Below are 21,791 nucleotides of genomic sequence, written 5' to 3' on the forward strand. Positions count from 1 at the left end.
CAGATGCTTATGCATTTCAAAGCTATTCAAGCATTCACTGATTAACTTAAAAGAAACAGATCATGTTTGTAGTTTGTGACAGAATGTAATCTGCCTCTTTGTAAGTAGAGCTTTCCATTTATCAGGAAAGGAAATGTAAGGGTGGAAGTACCCCATTAGTCTTTCCATTTTAAAAGTGGAAAGCAAGCCAGTTGTTTGTCAAATTCCTCTGCAAGTTCAAACTGTTTAAGCATGCACAATTCCTTTTGTCTGCTAATTCTGAGTATGCATTAAAAAGATAGCACTGCACTATTGGAGCCCAATAGTGCTGTTATTGAAGTCAAGACCAAACTTCATTTGTCTTCAATGTAAGCAGGATTGTACCCTTCAGCAACTTACATTTGTATTACTTACTTCACATTGTAATCATGCATGAGAATACACTTATCACTACTGTTGAATATTTATTTAGTCCAGGGAATTACAAGGTTAGAAACCCTAAACCTCATAGGCGCCAACTTCTACTGGTGCCGGTAAGTGCCTGACCCTATCCTGACTCCACTCCTATTCCAATCCCTTCCCAGAAAGTCCCTGCCCCAACTCCGCCCCCATTCCAACCCCTTCCCCAAATCCCCACCCCTTCCCTGCCTCCTGCCCTGAGCGTGCCATGTTCCCACTCCTCCCCCCTCCCTCCCAGAGCTTGTTATGCCACGAAACAGCTGTTTTGAGGCAGGTGGAGAAGTGGGCCCATGGTGTGCTCAGGGGAGCTTGGCTGCAAGTGGGTGCAGAGCACCCACCAATTTTTCCCCCTGGGTGCTCCAGCCCTAGAGCACCCACAGAGTCAGCATCTATGCCAAACCTCACCACTTCAACAGATATTTACAGACTAGTTTCTGTAAGATCACCTGGCCAGCAATTTATATCGTGTTAGCGAGGACGAGCAACCCCCCAAAAACCAGATTTCTGGTGTAGGCTGAAGTCCTGTGTAGTTAGTCCACTTTGACTAGTGTGCATGACTTAGTTTACCAGTATGTGGGAGAGGAACTAAAGAGAGGCTGCACTGAGGTATGCCATACTGGGACTGCACCATTAGACAAGAGTGCCTTCTTGTCTGGTCAATATCCATGGTAGGTACAGAAATGGACAACAGCAATGATCAGCTTCTACCCTTCATAAGTGTGAGCTATTGACAAGTAAATAATGGCTAGTGTTGCCTCTGCCTTCATATCCTTTCATCTGAGTACAGGGTTTATATATCTACCCCATGTAGCTATACAAGATGTTGCATATTTCACTTACCACAGTACTAGAATTTAGAACATAAAATCAAGTTCTCTGTCATAAGAGGGAGAGAGAGTTTATGCAGTTTTTGTGCTTCAAGGGAAGCTTGTCTGTAGCTACTCAGTCACAATTGTCACCTGGGTGATAAGTACACAATATTGTAAGTTGTCACCAACAATAGTTCTTTTATTCAAGTCCTTCTGAAGGTTATGACAGGTACTGGGAACTGGCTGATAAGGTCACCTTCAGAAGCTACATATTTACTGATAAATGGCAGATACTATGGCTGCTTGAAAGGCAGCAAAAAGCCCAGCAGTAAATCTGTTGAGTTGAACATTCCCAAAGCTTGGGTATAACAGTCAGGTGCACACTTGTATCAGCTGTAAGTCTTTATTTAAGAATACAAATTTTGACCATCTAAAAACGTACAGAAGTATTCTGCTTAACAAGTCAATGTACATTTGCAAACACCAGTTTATTGGGAGATGTATTGGTCCACATCTGCCATACTGATCAAATATACCTCAAAAGATGGAGTTCATATTGACTATTATGTACTTTGTAAGCATCTACAGAAATTAGTACTTTATTATTCAGACAACTGAATCTCTGATATCTATTCCAAGTACCAATCAGATCAACAATGTTTAGAACAGCCACGTGAAAATTAGACAAAAATGAACACACCTTCCTGAAAGTCTGTGGATATCTTATCCTTTTTTGCCCAATGGTCTGCATTTGGGGGTTCTGGTGGCTTCCTGAACTTTGTGCAGTAGAATCAGCATGTTGAGGGAGATTCTGATACTGGCATCTTTGGCTCTGGAGTGTACTGATGTTTGCTGACAAAGTGGTCAATGAGGCGTTTTCTGGTTGCATCAACTTCTTCTTCAAAGGACTTCATTGTGCTTCTGCCGGTTTTGCACTTAAAGTAAATCCAGAGTTTTCACTTAGTGTTTGAAGTGTTAGACCTAGACACTCAAAAGCTACCCAGAAAGTGAGACACAGAACTTGTCAGTGATTATTACCTTAATGGGGAACTAGCATAGCCTCTAAGTCTCCCATTAGATTCACTAATAGAACCTAATAAAAATTGACATTTGATAACTAAAGCAGTCCAGTTCCTGGGGCCAGCTATCACTTTATACACATCAACAGCATGACAGCTGCCACTCAGGTAACCCCAGGAGAAGGAAGGCTTCTCTAAGGTGTGATATTAATGCCATTTTCTTTTAAATTCCAAAGAGATGATCTATCAGTGAACAAGATAACTGCGGAACTAGTGAGAGGGGGGTCCAATTTGTCTTCTGCAGTTGTATGGGAAAGCTGCTGGCACAACAGCACTGAAGCAGGGGGAAAATACAGTGCTTGACAAGAGTTATGCCTACATTTAGCCTCTTTGAAGCCCTGTCAGTTCAAGATGACACAGAGTATGGATGTCATGCATCCGACGAAGTGGGTATTCACCCACGAAAGCTCATGCTCCAAAACGTCTGTTAGTCTATAAGGTGCCACAAGACTCTTTGCTGCTTTTACAGAGTATGTTTAATACTCAGTGGTGCTTCCAAGGGCTGTTTTTAATATTATACACAGAAGGGATAGTTCTCTTTCTTCCAAGTAAGCGTGTTAGGTTAAACACATCCAGGGGAGTGAAGTTTTGTAAGGAGTTAGGCATAGAGGGCCAGATTTTTTAAAAGCGTTTAGACTCTTAAAGATGCAGATAATGGGATATTTTCCTCTTTAAGTGCCCAAACACTTTTTAAAAATCTGGCCTTGAGTTCCTAGACACTGCAGCCATGGCAGGTCCCTTCAGTGAGAGATTTCTGCCTTTTCTCCTATATGGAAACCACTCCAAGGGGGGCAAATTTTTATTCAGACAGCATCCTCCGTTTAAGCCAAAGCCATTAAACAATATTTGCATGAGCACTTACAAGAAAAGTCCTCAACCGGTCCATCTCCAGCATGTAGTATTCCTCCATTGTCAGATCATCAAAGTTCTTAGCAAGGGATAAAAACCCACAGTTGCTAGGACGTTTGGAGTGCTCTACCCTGCAGCACAAACACAAGAGTTTCATTTTGGGAATAGTTAATCTTCCACAGCATTTCAAAGGAGATGGAAGACAGTGATACAGTTCCACAATTTTCTAATATGAAAGATGTTCTACAACTTTCACAGGCTTGTTTTATGTTCTCTTTTGCCCCTGAATAGCTGCATTGATCAAACTTTTACTGATAAAGTGTCAAGAGGAGAGAGTTGTGAAACTCCTCTTTTCCTCTAATACCAGATGGAAGAGGTGAAGTAAATTCTTTAGATACATGTGACAGAAACCCACAAGTTAGCTGAAGGTGGGGGGGATGCACTATGTTTATTCCCACCACACCACAATATTCATTTCAACAAGAGGGAAAACAAGCATCTTTTATGGTCTGTATGAATATTTCAGAATAGCTAACAAACTTAACCCAAGAGCTGGTACCTAGGCTTCAAAATTAAGCAGCCTGAAGCACTTCTTTTCATTTCTTCCATTCCCCCTCCATACTCCACCCCCGCACATTAGTTTTTAGACCACAGGGTTTACAGACAAACCAATTTTAATGAGTTGAGGGAGATGTGCACTCCAGTGGCCCTAGTTAGAATATGGGCTATATAAAAAACCAGGACCTCTTTATTCAGAATCAGCTGCTTATTTTAGTGATAGGTGAGTTTACTTATGTAAGCACTGCAGAGGCAATACAGCTAAAGGTAAGAGAAGTTTTTCTAGCTTCCAATAATAGAGTTATATTTCAGTTGTAAGTCAAACAATACAGCTAGAGTTTCAGATTTTATGTTGAGTTTGCAGTGCTGACCAACCTTTTTCAAATTGTAAAATGGGGAAGACTATATTGAAACATCGAGAGGTAAAGAACCCTCAATAACAGTATGTTACTTTTCAGGATACAACTAATGCAAAGAAACAAATGTTTTTCATAGTAATGGAAAATTGAAGTCTGCTGGTCAAGTTTACATGAGTGCTTTGATTACTAAACCAGAACACACAGAACTCATAGGAGGGGAAACAATGCTCAAACTAGTACATTAGGGGAGTAAGCCAGAGATAACATGCAGGACTGTTTCAAGAAATTTGAGTCATTTCACAGCATAAAGAGTGAGGAAGAATACAGGCAGACTACTGCTTACTGTGGATCATCATTTGGCTCCCAGCCCTCCAGCTCTATCAGGCAGAAGAAACACTTTGCCACATCAGGTTCATTTGCACTTGGACAGTGGATAAAGCCAGCCCTTGCCATCTGCAGGGGAGAATTAGTTGTGGTAGTACTTAGGGACCCAGTTTGTTGGGACGCGGTGTAATAGACACTGTGCAAATATATAAGAGACAACAGTCCTTGCCCCAGAGAGTTTAAGTCTAAAGTCTCAGTCCTGCAAGGCTACCCTTCACAAACATTGGGGTCTTGCAGCAGGAGGGTGTAACAGACAAGCTGTAGGGTGAGAAGAGAGGCTAAAGGCAATAAACATGTTTTTGCATGGAGTAGCTGTTTGCAAGTACCCATTTTTGAGATCAGATGATAATGACTAGGCAGTTGGTAGTGTTCCATAGGCATTGCAGTAAGAGCTAGTTATTCACAATATATTGCCCAGGAAGTAATCAGGGGCTAAACCCTGTAATTTTAGCCTGAACAGTAATACTAGGAGTAATAGTTTATCCAGAAATAAGCAAGACATAGCTTGCCATTGTATTAATGCACGAATCCAAGAACAACATTTGACTGCTATGTATGCAAGATTTTCTCTTAGAGAAAACAGTAAGGAAAATTGTCATCCAATATTCCTGAAATATTTGAGAATAGTCAGTGGTGAGGTCATAGTTTGTTGAACTAAACGGTCATTTGCAAATATAATTATATCCAGGCAATCCCACAATTAAAAGGAGAGTGTCACACAAACATGAAGTTAGAACTCTGTAGTTCTCATTATAGTGAGCTTCCTAGTATAGAAAGTTTAGCAAGTTATATTCCACCAGTAAGTACATTAGAGACATGGATAAATCAACTCTAAAAAGAGTTAAAAACTACAATTACTCATCTTTAGAAATGGTCCCGCATGTGTTGTAGTTTCAACTTCCTTCAGACCTGCTCAGATAACTCCAAATATGCTTCATCTGAGGTGTAACCCTCAAGATATACAGCAGCTGTACCCACCCATGACTCATGTCAGTTTCAAAGCATTATGGGCCATAATATACAAAGTACAATACAAATGCTACAATAATGTTCAAAGCACCGAGTGGACAATAATTTTAAACGATTATTTTTTATAAGTGCTAAAGGCCCAATAATGAATTGGCAGATATTTATTCTTCCTGCTAGATAACAAGCACTAGATCTGTGTGGATTGATCCCACCCCCCGGAGGAAAAGAAAAGAGGCATTTTTCAGGCTCAGAAGATCCAAATTCAAAGAACCATTTTAATTGGGGGAAAAGAATCAAAATGTTTCATTTCAAATTTGAAACTGCATTTTGATCTTAAATTTGGCCAGCTTAACACACGCAGCTAACAACTACAACCAGCCACCTGAAATGGTTGAACTGGGAGAAAAATACAACTCACAAATTTCATTTTACATCAGCAAGTGTTATGGGTTGTTTGAAATGAGTGTTTTAGATTTGATTGAAAGCTTTTTAAACTTTTTTTTCGTATGAGTTTTAAATAGTTTTTCAAATTTTTCCATTTGGCCCTCCTACCCAAAAATTCCACTATTTACCTATCTCTAGTGGGCACTTCCTCAGTTGTCAAGCTAGTCAATAACTGTGACAGTTACAGGTTTCTAATTCATTAAAAACTCAAACAAAATAAAAACCACCATACCCATATTCTCATAGTTAATTTAGCTTGCTACAATGGAATCCAAGTAGCAAGAATTGTTCATTTAGGGAGTTCTAGCATGTATGTGGGTAGCCATTGCTACCACATGCAACTTTAGATACAGGAGCAAGGGAACACTTTAGTCTGCACAGCATGAAATCAAGCATCAAATTAATCCAGAAGTTCCAGGAAAGGTAGAACTCAGACAGAAGGTTTTTTAAAAAAAATTTTAAAAATCCCTCTTCCTTATGTCTGAAAGGTAAACTTCCAGACTGATGGTGCACTGCCACTCATCCCACTGAAGTGCCTTCTCAGAGCAGCATATGGAGGACATTAAAGTACTTACCTCTTTTTTCCTGACTTTTGTAGGCTTAACTGAGACTCCTAACTCTGCTTTAACTTGAACATGTGGTTTAGGAGCATTTTTAATGAACATAGTCTATCAGGGAAGAGAATGAAGTATTTGGGAGTTCTAATTAAATTTTATATATATAATTTATTATTTTTGTCTTATAGTGCCTAGGTATAGACAAAATTGTTAGACTTACATGCTCAGGGGTACATTTGCAATTCTCCATAAAAGGCCATTCTGTGAAGGTTTTTATGCGATTCTCATACTCATACATGTCTCTATACTCAATCAAATGCTTACAGGCTAAATTAAGCTTTTTCAAAAAAGCCTCCATCTGAAAGAAAGAAGAAAAACAAACAAAGCTTGTTGTCTGATCCTTGCCCTAACCAATGTAATACTCATGCTGTGCTTCTCCCTCTCATATTAAAGACACTACACTCATTGGCTTCATTGCTCCCACCTGTAAACATGAGGGTGCTTCAATTAAGTAAAGGCAGGTGAGTCTGAGCAGCAGAATAAGAGAAGTGAGGTCACAATGGGATTTCTGCATGCAAAGTGATTGAATTAACACAGATATTTGGAGCTTATCTTTGTATTTCTTGATACTTTAATGATTAAATTTGTAACTTTAATACTGAGCTAATACAGACTCTTGCATTTAACAATCTAACTAGTAATCAAAAATGCTAAAGAAATAGTACATAATGTGGCTCAGTTAACACTGCTGTTAAAAACTTAAACTTTTGCATTTCTTGACAGTTTCTCTTTCAGAGTTTAAACTTTAATAGTGCATTAGCAAAATATTTTGCAATTCTTTTCAAGACAACAAAAGAAAAAATATTAAAATGTTCTAGCATATGTTTTAAACAGCATTACTCTGGAGATGTGCTAAGATTTTTATCTGTTGCACAATGGAGATGGGCAAATCAAAAGTGCCACAGGCAATTATGAAACTGAAATATTAAGAAAATCTTTTTTAATGTGTATACTCAGAAGCAAATGTTTAAATGTATGTCATATTTGTTTTCAAATTAGCCAATTTTTTTGTGATTTGTATGTCTGCATCCACGTTTAGTTTGTGTTTGTGCAAATCCTTACACACATGCTTAATTTTACTACCATGAGTAGTACTATGATTTCACTGGGACTACTCATGGTATTAACATGAAGCACATCCAGACGTGTTTGCAGGATCAGGACCTTTGGCTTTACTTCTGTAAGTTTCCCATTGACTTTAGTGTAGGGGACTTCTGTGCAGAATAACATACAGGATTGGGGTTTAGGACTAGTGAAAGGGGCTTGACTGATTAGCCCTGGAAACTGGAATCCTCTCCATAGTACAAATAAAACATGAGCAGTAGCAATTCCAGCTTCCTACACTGACCTACCAATCTGTCTAATAGCTGACCTAGAGGCAGTACCTCCAGAAATAAGATCGTTCATTGCTTGAAACTATTTAGTCCTCCTCTTTCCTGAATCTTGCCACTTGAACCTTGATCCTGCTGAGACTTACACATTGAATTCAATGACACTATTCCTGTGTATAATTTTACAAATTGGAATAGCTTGTTTGAATATATTAAAATATTCAGAATGACAAATCTTGATGTTTAACACACATATTTCATACAGCACATATTTGCTTTTCTAGATTATTCCTATGGTACAAGAATTTATCATTGACAAGCTGGGCCGTCCATTTATTGAACCACCTCCATTTGATTTGTCAAAGGCATTTTCTGATAGCCACTGCTGTGCACCATTGATTTTTGTGCTGTCTCCTGGTGCAGACCCTATGGCTGCCCTTCTCAAGTTTGCTGATGACCAGGTATGTTAACATTTCTAAGCTTTGTTTTGATGACATTCTCATGTATGTAAAGCAATACTTTTTAAACCCTAAATGTTGAAGTGTCAGGTAAGATCATAGAGTATTCTTTTAAACTCTTACAAATGCATTATATCTGATTCTGTGGTCCTTAATGAACTTTAGTGAATATTTTGTATGAATAAAGGTTGTACAACTGGCTCACTAATTTGAAGAAATGACACATTCATTATTTACTGCATCTTCTTAACCACTGTGATTTTAAGAACTATTAAAATGATTAGTTTATGTAATCTCATAGAAAATGGGAAGATAGAGTCAAAATAGTGGTTTAAATCTTTTGAAATTCTAATTAGTTCTTTTCAGAAAACTGAAGTTAATTTTTGCAAATATTAACCTAAAAACACTTTGTTACAAAACCTAATGTAGTAGTAAAGAAGTTTTGTCCAAAGGTCTTGGGTAGACTTGTACACCGCAGAAGCCAAATATATTTTCATTTGATTTAGCCATTAGCAACATGACATTGTTACAAGAAAAAAGTTCTCATAAAAAATGTAATATTGTAGTAATACCAGAAAATTGCCTTTTTCCAGTAAGATGAAAGACTTGTATTTCTTGGCAATTACTTTGTCAGAATTCTGTGCTATTGGGAGTGACTGGCATACTGTAAATCCCCCACTCAACAAGCTGTAAATATATCCTGCAGTTTGTAATAGGATATCTACAGCCTCAGACAATAAGCTGTTTGGAGAAGTCTTTTTAAATATTCAGAATTTTACAGTACAGGAATAAATTGATGTGTAGCTAGAGCCAATGGCTGGCAGGTATTAGATTAAGCTGAACTGGAATGGAATGAAAAGAAGATTTGAGCTGGGTTTAAAACACACTGCAAATTAAATGTTTGAAATGTGTATATATAGGTGTAAATCCTCATTTCAGTGCACATATCTCCCTGAGTATCAGATACCTGTTCATGAAATGGTATTACTATAAAAACCAGTTTTCAGGCTTTTCTTGATCACATCTTCCATATTTACTAAAAAAGAATAGGCCTGAGAAACTCAAGTGAGTCACAAGCTTAGCTTTCCCCTCCCAATTGTTGATGGGAAATTCAGGATATCGTCTTTTCCCCTTTTTCTCAGTCCCCTCAAGACTTTGTATTACAAACACTTCCCTCCCAGTGAAGACCGGAGGCTTCATGGATGCTACTTTTTCAGTTGACCAGAGTGAAGTGAAGCACACTCTACTTTACATCAAGGGCAAAATGCACTGCCTGACCAGCACCTTTAGTCCTGCCAATCCAAGTTCCAAAGACCACTTACATTGCTAGACTGACACACCCTTTATTTAATAAGTATAATTGCTATTATTATTTTTAGGTATTTGTTTATGGCAGCACTCATGATAATCAAGGTGCTTTCTAGACATACAGTAATAGAAATCATGCTCCTGCCATGAAGAGTTTAGAATCGAAAAGATATTTATCTTTATATGAAGTTTTTATGTATCATATGGTTTCCTTCTTTAACTGGGGAATTTAAATTTCACGTAAGAGAGAAGGGGAGGCAGAATTTTCCTTGTAGAATTTTAAAGAAGAAACTTTACCACCAATTAGCACATTAACAGACTGTATACTTTTATAGATTTTCATGGTGTGGGCAGTGTACAAGGAGATCCTTTGGATATTCCTGGCTTCTTTGATGTCTCTTTTCCACTTCCTGCTCAGTTACTTTAATCTGTCCTTCTCTCTGCATGTGTCACTGTGGGTCTCTTTCACAAATCCACCTTTCTCTATTCATCTGTGCTTGTCTCATTTTCTTGCCCACATAGGCTCTCAGGTTTCCTCTTTCTTGTCAGAAGTAGTATCAGAAAGGAAGGGTTTACCTTCTGCCTTTAGAAATCAAATTAAATCTAGGTTACAATCCCAAAGCCGCTGTCCTCAAAACAAACTAAATATTAAATAAGAGATGGTTTCTTACCCACAGGTGATAAGATTTTTCTAGTTTAGAATTTTTTGTGTAGAAATTACTTAATATATTTATGTTATTGAATTAGTTTGAATTTAATGTGGTTTTATACTTGTTTAACAAACAAAAATGTGGATGTTAATTGTGTCAGTGTTTGCTTTGTTTCTATAATCTTTCATAAAATGTTGTCACTCTAAAAGTGTTCTCTATGTACAGGGGTATGGTGGATCAAAGCTGAGCTCTCTGTCTCTAGGACAGGGCCAAGGTCCTATAGCCATGCGGATGATAGAGAAGGCAGTAAAGGAGGGCAGCTGGGTAGTTCTGCAAAACTGCCACCTAGCAACTTCATGGATGCCAACACTGGAAAAAGTCTGTGAGGTAAAAATCACTCATATTTTCTTTTATAAAGCTTAGTGCCTGACTCTCAGATCCACTCTGGTGTGCAAAGCAGCCAGAAAGCCTACTTAACTTATCCCTGAGGATTCCCCGTATGTAAAGGAATCCCCACATACTGGTTCTGCACCAGTCCTTATCTCTTGACTCCCGGTGTAGGAGGTGCTTTCCAGAGGAAGTGTGTGGAACTGGTGCATCCCCTAAAGAGCAGAGTGTAAATTTAGAGTAGCCCTCACGCTTGCAACCACCCTACCCCCTTCCTCCAGATACGTTAGTGGTATTTCAGCTGCAGCTAAGGATGTAGTCCCTGGTGTTGAAAGTCACATTTAATATTCTTATGAAAACAAACCATATTTAATGTTTTGCTCAGAGGTAAATAGATTTCCTACTCATTTTCTCTGTCCCACACATCTGAAAGAGATAGCATATCTCCTGCAGATGTTGGCCTCAATCCTGCAAAGTCGTACACCATGCTTAAGGTTAAACACGCACATACGTCTTTGCAGAAACTGGGATGTTTAGGAAGTTTGCACCTTTCCCCAGTTACAGAGCTGCAAAGGGGTATTAGAGTGGGTCTCTTCCCTGTGAACCATACAGTATCTTACCAAATTCATACAAATTTCAGATGTTTACCATCAGCCACTTTGACTGTAGAACTGTTCAAAATAAAGTTTTAAGAATATTTCATTAATGGAGAAGGTACAAATTGTTTATATTCTTCTTGTACTCAGATGTGGCTGAACTGTTTTTAACTCATATATCCCATAATCATTTACCTTCATATAGAGACCAACCGTGGAAAATTTTAGCCTGAAATACTAATGATTCAGAGAGTTATGAGTAAAATAAAGTGGTTTTAGAATGGTAACTGTCAGACATAGCTGTGGCTACCACTATAATTATGCTTCAAACTAGTAATTCATAAACATTACACTGGTGTATTTTCACATTTTACAGATTGACTTGCTTAAATAACAAACATTGACACGTATAATCCTTATTATTCCTATTGGGTTTCATTCTTTGTTTTTGTGCGGTGTTTTCTTTTAGGAGCTGAATCCTGATACAACACATCCAGATTTCCGACTTTGGCTCACCAGTTACCCATCTCCAAATTTTCCCGTCTCTGTCCTTCAGAATGGAGTGAAAATGACCAATGAAGCACCGAAAGGTTTACGGGCAAATATTATCCGTTCATACCTGATGGATCCAATCTCTGACCCTGAGTTTTTCAACAGTTGCAAGAAGCCTGTTAGTATTGTATTATTAGCCTTGTTACTTCTGTTTTTATTACTTATAAAGCAGCTAATGTAAACCCTAGTGGTTATATATGTGATTGCTGGGTTAAAAACTACCATATTAGTCTTCCTGCACTGCAGTGAAGTTGGTTTTGAATAGTGACTTCACTGAAGTGAATTTTATTAATATTTTATTTTTATTTTACTACCAGTTTCACTCTGTCTCAGCAGAGATTTAATAATAATACACCTTTCTATTTAAGAAGCCAGAAGCAAGTTATTTCCTGATACAAATCTGCAAGGTTAGGGAATCTTGTTGCAGAATTATTAACTGAGGCCTATGCTGTTTAGAATCATATCGTTAATCTTAAACATAAAAACGTTTCCTTCATAGAACTCTGGGAGCCAAATGATTTGACAGGCTGATTGATAGGAATTATGAGTGCCTTTTTTAGAATGACTCGTCAGACTAGGAAACCACCTACTGTTTTCATAATTAGGTTTTTCTTTGTGAATGTTTTGGCCTAAAATTGTTTTGCAGTATTTTGCTATAATTAAAAACTGTAGATAATTGCTTTTAATTGAGATTCTATGCCTTGCTAAGTTTTCTCAATTAAAAAACACAACTTCTTAACTATAAAGATTTTTTGAAAGCTATGTCAGGACCAAAACCTATCTGGATCATAAAAAAGTAAAATACAGTAGAACCAATGCTTTTCTAAGACCAGAGCAGCAAATAAGATTGGTGGACTATGTGTGGATTACATATACACTGCTGCAGCTCATATGTACTGTATAAAAAATCGTAACTGGATTACTTGATTACTTGGATTCTAGGTTACTTGAAGGATTAAGAGAATTTTTAAAATGAGTGCTTGTAACAAAGGCATATATATTACAAATTGATGGCTAAATTCTGAAGGTGTGTCTGGTCAAGGTCTGTAATAAAACAGAAATATATGTTACTACTGTGGAGGGTCTATGTTGTGGAGAGACAGCAAAGGGGGATTCTATACCTATGTGTGCTAGAGAAATTCTTTGTGCTGTTATATGGGTTATGGGGAAGTTAAAGTGTTTGTAACATATTCTATGGATTATATTCTTATTGTCATGTTCTGTTAAAAGGCTGAATTCAAGAAGTTGCTGTATGGCCTCTGTTTCTTCCATGCATTGGCTCAAGAAAGACGGAAATTTGGGCCACTGGGTTGGAACATTCCTTATGAATTTAATGAGACTGATCTGCGAATTAGTGTGCAGCAGCTGAACATGTTCCTGAACCAATATGAGGTACAGTAATGGATCACAGGAAGGATGTTATCCATTTTTCTCTGTATGGCACTGTAAATGCATGCAACAATACCTTCTCATTAATTTTTGCTCCTACAGAATTAACGGAAATGATTGCACAAGAAAGTTTACTAGATAGTACATCATAAAAACAAATTTCTATTTGCGATTATTAAGGTGTCAGTATTTCTGTTATAAGCCTGTATTTTCAGGGATTTATACGGCCATCAAAGTTCATACGAGTCCAGAAACTAATTCAGAAGAAAGAATAGGAGTACTTGTGGCACCTTAGAGACTAATAAATTTATTCAAACCAGATGTTATTCCATGCAAAATGGAACAGGTTTTGTGCTGCATATTCAGTTCACTCTTTGGCACCTTTATCTTGTCCCCGAAGGCCTTAAAGAGATGCTGCCAACACAATAATCATATTTGTGGCTGAAAATGTTGTTCCAAAGATTATTATAACTAAATGTGGCAGGTTCAGCAGCTAGAGGCCTTGATTAGCATTTAGGAATTGGAGTTCTATTCCTAGCTATGTCACTGACCTGCTGTGTAAATCTGGCAAGTCACTTCTACTCTCTGAGCCTCTTTTTCTTGGGGGGTGAGGGGAAGTAGTAGCTTTTCCCCCTCCCCTCCAACTGAACCGAACCTCTGTGCCCCTGTGAAGTCATGGTCATCCCCATCCATCCAGCTATTTTTTTATGCCCCTTACACAACTCTACCTACTGTATGTGTATGATGTGATGTATCCTCACTGCTTACAGACCACCCCGAACTCACCACACCTATACCATTGGGGACATTACAGACTGACTGTATACGTTATGCCGCCCAATTCCAAAAAAAAAAAAAAAAAACTATACTATGTATGTCACCCCCAATGACCAATATCTGACGTTTCAACTCTCTGTATCGTTCATTTTCAAATATTTCATATGGCCTAGAGCTCTGGTCTGGGGCTCAGGAGATCCACTGGCCTGCTCAGTGACCTTGGGCCAGTCATTTTCCCCTTCTGTGCATTGGTTTCCACATCTATAAAAGGGGATAATCATACTGACCCTCCTTTGAAAAGTGCTTTGAGACTAGTGGATGAAACGTTCTGTATAAGATTTAGATAATATTATTTTATTTTATTTTATTATAAAAGAGATTAGATCAGGGAAAAAGCTTTTCTCGATGTTTTCTGTTGGTTTACATTGCATTAGAGAGCACTTTGTATTATAGTCAGTGTCACTGTGGTTTTGTATTGTTAGTTTTCCCATTTGCTTCAGTGAGTCTTTCAGACAGGGACAGCAAAGAGAAAAGCATTTAAAAATATAGGAAAATGCAACTGTAAAATCAGAAAAATTGATGGAGAAACTCAACAGCTTGGTGTAATATCTGGAAGTATTTTTAAGGCTTTTTAAAAATTTACTAGATTTCAAATTGTAGTATTCTTGGACTTTTGAGCATTTAGGCTCTGAATCTGGAAGTTTTTTGCCGCTCTCTTAGAAGCTTCTTGTACATATGTCGTCCCCATGAAAAAAATGCTCTTCTGTTGAACCTTAACTTGTTAGCATTGTATTTCTAAAACGCCTATACATAGGCTTATTTCATGGTCTATAAAGGGGCATTTTTATGCATGCATATACGTTTAATCAGCTGCAGAATTTTTAAAAAAAATCATGGAAACCTAGGGCTGGAAGGGACTGAGAAGTCATCAAGTCCAGCCTCCAGCACTGTAGCAGGACCAAGTAAATCTAGACCATCCCTGCCAGGTGTTTGTCCAATCTGTGCTTAAAAACCTCCAATGAAAGGGATTCTCCAGGCCCTGTCTGGAAGCCTATTCCATAACTTAACTACCCTTGTAGTCCTAAATTGCAGAACAGGAACATGGATGTCTGTACTGCAGAAAGGACTTCAGGGTCTGACCAGTCCGTGAACAGCCAATCGTAAAGGTACAGGAAGACTATTATTCCCGGCCGATTAAGCTGAGCAGATACTATTGCCAGATTTTGGAAAATACTCTTGGGCAGATGAGAAGTGGCAAAGGGGAGCGCTTGATACCGGAGGTGATCCTGGCAGACTATGAAACAAAGAAACCTCTTGTGAGAGGAGTGAAGAGTGGTGTGAAAATAAACATCATGAAGGTTGAGGGCCACAGACCAATTCCCAGACTCTAACGACAGTTATATTGCTGTAGAGTTACCATCCTGAATTTCTGTGGTTTCACAGTAGTGGTTAGAAGTATGAGATCTAATATTCATCTCCATTCTACATATTTTTTTGAACCAGAAAATACTTGGAATAAAATCCCTTCCCTCTGTGCCAGACTGGAACTGGTTTATGGCCCCTATGTGTAGAAGGCAGATGTTTTTAAACTTCTTTATGGCACTTTGTGTTTATTTAAGTAAAGTTGGCTGTTGTTAAAATTAGCCCAAATGACTATCTCGGTCAGCTTCTACCTGGGCAGTTAAAAAGCAGGTGGATATAATGGGATGCTGGACTTGACTTGTGACACTGTGCTGAAAAAAAGTATGGATGAATCTCTGAAAAGGTTGAGTTAGTTTGCATAGCTAAAAAGTTTGCAAAAGGCTGTAATCACTCTTGCATATATGTTAGTTTCATATGTATTATAAATGAAACTCTTGAGTTTTCTTAGTCCGATAGGAGAATAAAGTTGGGTGACTCAGTGTTTTGATTGCTGAACCTTGAACGATTCCCAGATACTGACCACAGTGAACATCTATCTGACTAGTTGGCTGTAAATGTTTTGAAGTGAAATGCATTCATTGATTTCAGGTTATTCTCAGTAGACTTGAGTCTATTTAAATTTCCAACCTCACATAAGACACATTTTGACAGAAGTGCAAGTTTACAGAAAGCTGTGACTTGAAATTACAATAAGAAATCAAGAAAATTCTTTTGCACGCATGCCCCCCCCCCCAGCTTCTCCTCGCCTCCAGTAATTGTCGGTTTAATATCCAAGTGTAAAAGCATAAGGAAGAGAAAAATGTTTACCAAAATAAATAAATAAATAAACAAACCCTATGTCTCAAACTCTAGCAGGATTAAGTTCCAAATTAGTAATAGATGAAGATTTTAATTGCATCACTTGGTCTCGTCTTACTATGCTGTACAGAAAGGGGCCATACCCAGTGTATATTGGGTGGATACTGACAAAGCATAGTTATAACACAGCTTAAGTTACCCAACAATGGTTGGGTACAAAGATAAGTACATAGGCCAAATTCTGCCTTTGAATATATCAGTTGCATACAGTGGGGAGCAGAATTTGGCCTAGTGGCTGAGAAAGGGGGGATTTTGGTGGAGAAGCCTAAAACATCAACCACAAAATAATATTTAAAGTGAGAATTTTGTAAATCTTTCAAATAAATTACAAAAGCTCAAGTACAGCGGTGCTAACAAATGTTAAGCAGTTATTCAGGCAGCCCCCTGGTTTTATGTTTCAGGAGCTGCCGTATGATGCCTTACGGTATATGACTGGAGAATGCAATTATGGTGGCAGAGTTACTGATGATTGGGATCGGCGCACGCTCCGTAGCATTTTAAACAAATTCTACAATTCTGAAATTGTTACGGACTTAGAATATAAGTTTGATAACAGTGGTCTTTATTTTGCCCCACCTGAAGGCGACGTAAGTATTTTAAAATAAATGAACTGACCCATAAGCCAAAGTGAACATTTAATGCACAGCAGCAGAGGCCACATGGATCGTTAAGGCATGGCAAGCTAGTGCAGGGTGAAGTCACCCCCCCACACACACATTGTTCCCCTCCACCCCCACACTTTGCCATGAACTAAATGTTGCTGTAGACAAGCCCTTCTTAATAGCATAGTTTCCACTTCTGTAAAATGTGGCAAATACAGGCTGCAATGTAACTCCAGGGTGTTGTAGCTAATGTGTGATATTCCTAAGGTGCTTATTACTGTGCTATCTAAACACTGAATTCATAAGAATTAAGGATACCTTTTTTAAGGTATTTATATGGCTAGTGGGATTTTTTTTTCTCTGAGTGTTAGGTACCTAGATGCTTTTGAAAAATTCCACTAGGTGCCAAAATATCTCAAAAGAACTGAGCCTTAGTGCATGTTTGGTGTTTCAAAAGTGTTAGTGTAAACAGGCCAGAGCTAGAATCCTGCCACTACCTCAGAACCTGAGGTGCTCAGCTTTCATGATGATGGGCATGGTATAAGAAACTAATTAGAATAAAATTCTGCTCTAAAATTGAGGCCCATTGCATTTGGTAAATCTGGCACTAGATGCTCTATTTGCTTAGGACGACTGGACAGCAAGGAGATACTGCTTGTTTTGTTGGGGGTTTTTTTAATTGTTTTTTTAAACTGTACTGATCACATTAGGGGCCTTTAGGGGTGTTGTGTTTGAGCTGCAACTGGCATAGACTGGAGTGCCTGTTTGATTTCTGACCCTTTTTAACCTCCTGTCAATGATCTTTTAAGTACCAAAGCTACATCGACTACACAAAGACCCTTCCATTGAACCCTTCCCCAGAGATTTTTGGGATGAATGCTAATGCTGATATTACCAAAGATCAGTCAGAAACTCAGATGCTCTTTGATAACATTCTTCTTACTCAGGTATGTAAATAACCATTATGTCAGTTAGTCAGTACATTAAAGATACTGCTTACCTATTGTACACGTTACTTAAGTATACTGCTCAGCTCTACCATATTTAAAAGTGTTCCAGGAAGTTTCACATCATTTCGCTGTGTCCCCACTGTGATTACAAAACTCACTGGTCTACTGGTGCTTCATTTTGTGGAAGATATTCAGTTAATTCTTTGCAACATCAATTCACAAAATTATGAAACAAGATTATTTCTTTGAAAGCCAAAGGATTGAAGGAGAACACTCAGAGCACTAGCTGAGCTGAACATTCCTAACTATTGTTCTTAGTATTGTTAATGTAATAATAAATCACCTAATATTCATTATTAAACCTGTAGGTTGTTTTCATTTTGTTCATATAGGAGGCGATGAGTTACTAATTTGGGCCCCAATCTTTCTTAGACTTAAGCATATGCATGGCTTTACTCACAGGACAATAGCTGTTCCTACCTTTGCAGCATCAAAGAGCTACTGAAGTTCTCATGAAGACACTGAAAAACGTCCTATTAAATGACAATCTGTCTATAGCCTCTGCTTGCCAGAAGATGGGATTAAGCGACAGGACTGGATCACTTGATGATTACCTGTTCTGTTCATTCCCTGGCACTGGCCACTGTTGGAAGACAAAGATGGACCTTTGGTCTGACCCAGTATGGCTGCTCTTATGTTCCTGTGTCAGCATCCTAAATTTTGTGTATAATGTGTACAGTCTGGGGAGAAATTGAAAGGAAAATATTTTTTAAAGGGTTCTGATCTGACTACCCCCATGTGCTGTGCTCTGTTCTATGTGAACTGTAGCAATCTGGCATGGCCTCACACTTACACAGTTTCCTTACTTTTAGTGCATTTAAAAATCTTCATGTTTACATCAGCAAGTCCCATGTTTATCCACAAAACATTTGCAGTATGTGCATTTATCAGCTGTGTAAGGTTCCTTCAGTGCCCTGCCAATGTGTTATATGACAGACTCCCATTGGGTGAGAGGCTCAGTCTGTTTTCATTCAAGTCACTGAGTGTGTTGTCTTGAATGGGAGCAAGATTTGCCTTTCAATCTCTGTGCCCAGTCACTTCTTGACCTCGCTAGGCTTGATCCTTCATGACTATCAACAATCCTGGGTGAGAGTTGTGATGTTAGAGTTTATGATCAGCCAAATTCTAGAGTAATTCCAAACACACCAAAATACTGAATGAAAACCCACTTTGCCACTTCTATAGAAGGAGTAGGTCATCAGAATGGTCATTACCTAAACGTACTTAGGGGGTCCTTCGTTTCAGAGCGTTCTAAGCCTTTTGTAGGTGTCACATATACGCCACATACAATGGGGGAATCTCCAGTTTGGTCATTGCACTGCGTGATTGTTTCATCCCATGACTGTTTTTTGAGCAATAAGAATATTTTTTACAATACTGATTTAATTTGTTTCTGTGTTTAAATATTTACTGGTCTGTACAAGGAGACCTCATGTTTAACCTTCAGCTGTTTATAGTCTCGAGCCACAGGTGCTGGTGCAAAATCAACAGATGAAATTGTTAATGAAGTGGCAGGTGACATCCTGAGCAAACTTCCCTCAAACTTCAGCATTGAGGCCGCAATGAGGAGATATCCGACCACCTACACGCAGAGTATGAACACTGTACTTGTCCAAGAGATGGGGCGATTTAACAAGTTACTGCAGACAATAAGAGACTCCTGTGTTAACATCCAGAAAGCAATCAAGGTGCACTGCAAAAACCTTAAAAAAGCATATTAGTAGGGGGCTAAAGCCTGTGAAAATGCTGCGCCGTCAGCTTCAGTTGCATTTAATGGCACTTTGCAGGATTGAGCCATTTGTCTGATGCAGTGTGGCAGTTCCTATGGTATCAGCTCTTCAACAGTCCGGGTTCCAAATGGCTGTAAGCCATTTGTATCACACAATTGTCTATATGTACAATGGAAGAGGGAAATACTGTCCTGTGTAGTGCAGAGAAGCCACACTCGCCTTCTGTGTTAGCAGGTTATAGTGCTGGGATAATTTTTTTAATGATCCTAAGAAACTTAGGCCACTAAGGCCTATTTTCAAATGAGCTGTAGGTGCTTAACTTCCACTTCAGCTAAGTCCACCTAAGATTGAGGTGACAGTGAGCTCAGAACCCCTGCCCAGCGGCTGCCTAACCATGGAGGACCATAAAAAGCCTCAAATGTTTGCGTTTTCACTGTTACTATCTCCTAAGTGCCTCAGGCTAGGTGGCTAGACACCGATGTCACACTTATGCCCCCGTCCCCTCCCCAGATGTGCAAATGAGACTTTTCCCTACCTGTCTGGCCTACAGGCCCAAACCAGGCTGTAGTCTCAGGCACACACCCTCACACCGAATGGAACCTTTCAGCCAGTGGTTTAGGGTACTCAACTGGGCTGTGCAAGCCCCAGACTGGAGTCCCTGTTTGAAGCGATTTGAATTTAGGTTTCTCAGCTCTCAGGGAGGACCCTAATCAAAGTGTGGGGTTTCTCAATCGCTCCTGTTTCAGTAGTTCCGTGGTGTATTAATAGTAAAACATGTGGAGGCAGAGAGACAAGGAGAAGGGTGCTGGAGTCTAGTCTCACCTGTGAACCTATTCCTGGAGTTAGGTGCCTAAAGTGGGGCAGCTGCCCTCAAAGCCAGACCATGCTTGTAAAAACAAGGAACATCACGCCCCATTAAAGTGTAGGGGTCAGGGAACTTCCCTGGGATGGGGGAGATTTGTATGCAAAACCTGCTCTACCTGCCTTGGCGCAGGGGCTTGTACTCAGCTCTTCCTCCCTGGTGCGCGGCGATGCTTGGGTGGGTGTCTCTGACTCCCTCTTGTTGAACCTGTTTAAGTAATTAACTATTAATTGGAGCAGGCAAGTGCAATGGATCGCCCACATCACTGCCCTAACCACCACGTAGTAGAGTCAGTCTCGCTAGCCCAGTGGCTAGTTACGTATACAAAATGGGAGAGCTTCAACGCGTGAAAAACCCACTGGATTATAGGCAATAGCCTGGTGGTTGGGACCCTCACCTGGGATGTAGCAGGGTTAGGTTCAAATCCCTGCTCCAAATTGATCAGAGATTTGAACCCAGGTTTTCCACATCCCAGCTGAGTACCCTAATCACTAGGTCATGCTAGCCTCACAATCCTGCTTTACTCACCCCCAGCTGCATTTAGCTAGTTTCAGAGAATGCCTGTGGTCTCAGGCCCCGCTAGGGAGGGAGGTATTGGCCTGCCTACTTGGCAGAGTGCTGCCAGGGCTTCAGCTTGTGCAAGCGCTATGAACAGCTTATCAGCTGTGTCGTGGCATCAGCACTTAAGGGCTTTGTGCCTGGCTACGAGCATAAACATGGGCCTAAGGGATTTTTGGCACATATATGGTTAGGCAGCAGCAGTTTTGAAAATCTCAGTGATACCTTTGAATATCTGGCCCAAAGTTAGTGTTGAAAATAGGATTTTTAGGTTCCAAAGTCACTTAGATGCTTTTGATCATTTTATCCAGAGACATGGATGTGATTTCTTCCAGTCACTATGAAATCACTGCAGGCTCCCACAGGGACAGCCAAAGGGTTTGGGAAGAGTGATAGCTTGTCTAAAAACATGTATCAATATTTAGTGACTGTGGCAAGAAAAATTAAAACGCGCTTTGGATGCAATAGCAATTGAGTTGTTGCTGAGGAACACTGAGGCGCCTCACACAAGCTGCTGAGTGCTCTGATCGCAAATGAGCGTTGAGGGTGCTCAGCCCTGCATCACCTTGGGCCCTTAGCCATAGTAACTTGCAACTCTATCAACATCTCTTTTCAAACCTTATTTTAGCTAGGTGACAAGTCAGCTGGGACAGGATAAATGCATGTAAAATAATGAAAGGCATAGGGGGTGATGCAGCAGGCACTTGGTTTCACATAATACAAGGTCAAGCAGGCATTACAAAAATTGAAAGGATGTTAAAGTGAATAAAAAGGAAATTCTTAGTCACAGACATA

At 39.3% G+C, this 21,791-nt stretch overlaps 2 protein-coding genes across 4 annotated transcripts in view; one reads left to right on the forward strand and one right to left on the reverse strand.

Annotated features, from left to right (window-relative positions):
* Positions 1 to 21,791, forward strand: part of DNAH7 (dynein axonemal heavy chain 7) — a 223,295-nt gene that overhangs the window by 197,928 nt on the left and 3,576 nt on the right. For both annotated transcript variants that reach the window (XM_039493846.1, XM_039493847.1), the window contains 7 exons: positions 8,122 to 8,298; positions 10,479 to 10,640; positions 11,706 to 11,906; positions 13,019 to 13,180; positions 16,636 to 16,821; positions 17,646 to 17,783; positions 19,304 to 19,534. In XM_039493846.1, the coding sequence (XP_039349780.1) occupies positions 8,122 to 8,298; positions 10,479 to 10,640; positions 11,706 to 11,906; positions 13,019 to 13,180; positions 16,636 to 16,821; positions 17,646 to 17,783; positions 19,304 to 19,534 (1,257 nt within the window). The remainder of the gene's footprint in view (positions 1 to 8,121; positions 8,299 to 10,478; positions 10,641 to 11,705; positions 11,907 to 13,018; positions 13,181 to 16,635; positions 16,822 to 17,645; positions 17,784 to 19,303; positions 19,535 to 21,791) is intronic.
* On the reverse strand, positions 1,422 to 6,874 carry LOC120374360 (baculoviral IAP repeat-containing protein 5.1-like). Of its 2 annotated transcripts, XM_039493867.1 has the most exons (5): positions 6,667 to 6,874; positions 6,465 to 6,557; positions 4,436 to 4,545; positions 3,189 to 3,306; positions 1,422 to 2,182 (listed from the first exon to the last, which is right to left on the reverse strand). In XM_039493867.1, the coding sequence occupies exons 1-5, from the start codon at positions 6,802 to 6,804 to the stop codon at positions 2,039 to 2,041; spliced, it is 603 nt and encodes a 200-aa protein (XP_039349801.1). In that variant the 5' UTR covers positions 6,805 to 6,874; the 3' UTR covers positions 1,422 to 2,038. The 2 variants fall into 2 exon arrangements, with proteins under 2 accessions (XP_039349801.1, XP_039349802.1); XM_039493868.1 differs by lacking the exon at positions 6,465 to 6,557 and having other exon boundaries at positions 6,667 to 6,873.

Source organism: Mauremys reevesii, linkage group 11 (genome assembly GCF_016161935.1).
Source record: "Mauremys reevesii isolate NIE-2019 linkage group 11, ASM1616193v1, whole genome shotgun sequence".
NCBI classification, from domain to species: domain Eukaryota; kingdom Metazoa; phylum Chordata; order Testudines; family Geoemydidae; genus Mauremys; species Mauremys reevesii.

What these genes read in the sequence shown, in the direction of transcription:
- LOC120374360 (XM_039493867.1), bottom strand. Translation starts at nt 6,804, where the DNA reads ATGGAGGCTTTTTTGAAAAAGCTTAATTTAGCCTGTAAGCATTTGATT. An exon ending in GCAAATGTACCCCTGAGCAT is followed by an intron (nt 6,558 to 6,666) that starts GTAAGTCTAACA and finishes CTTCCCTGATAG; the next exon opens with ACTATGTTCATTAAAAATGC. An exon ending in GAGCCAAATGATGATCCACA is followed by an intron (nt 3,307 to 4,435) that starts GTAAGCAGTAGT and finishes TTTGTGCTGCAG; the next exon opens with GGTAGAGCACTCCAAACGTC.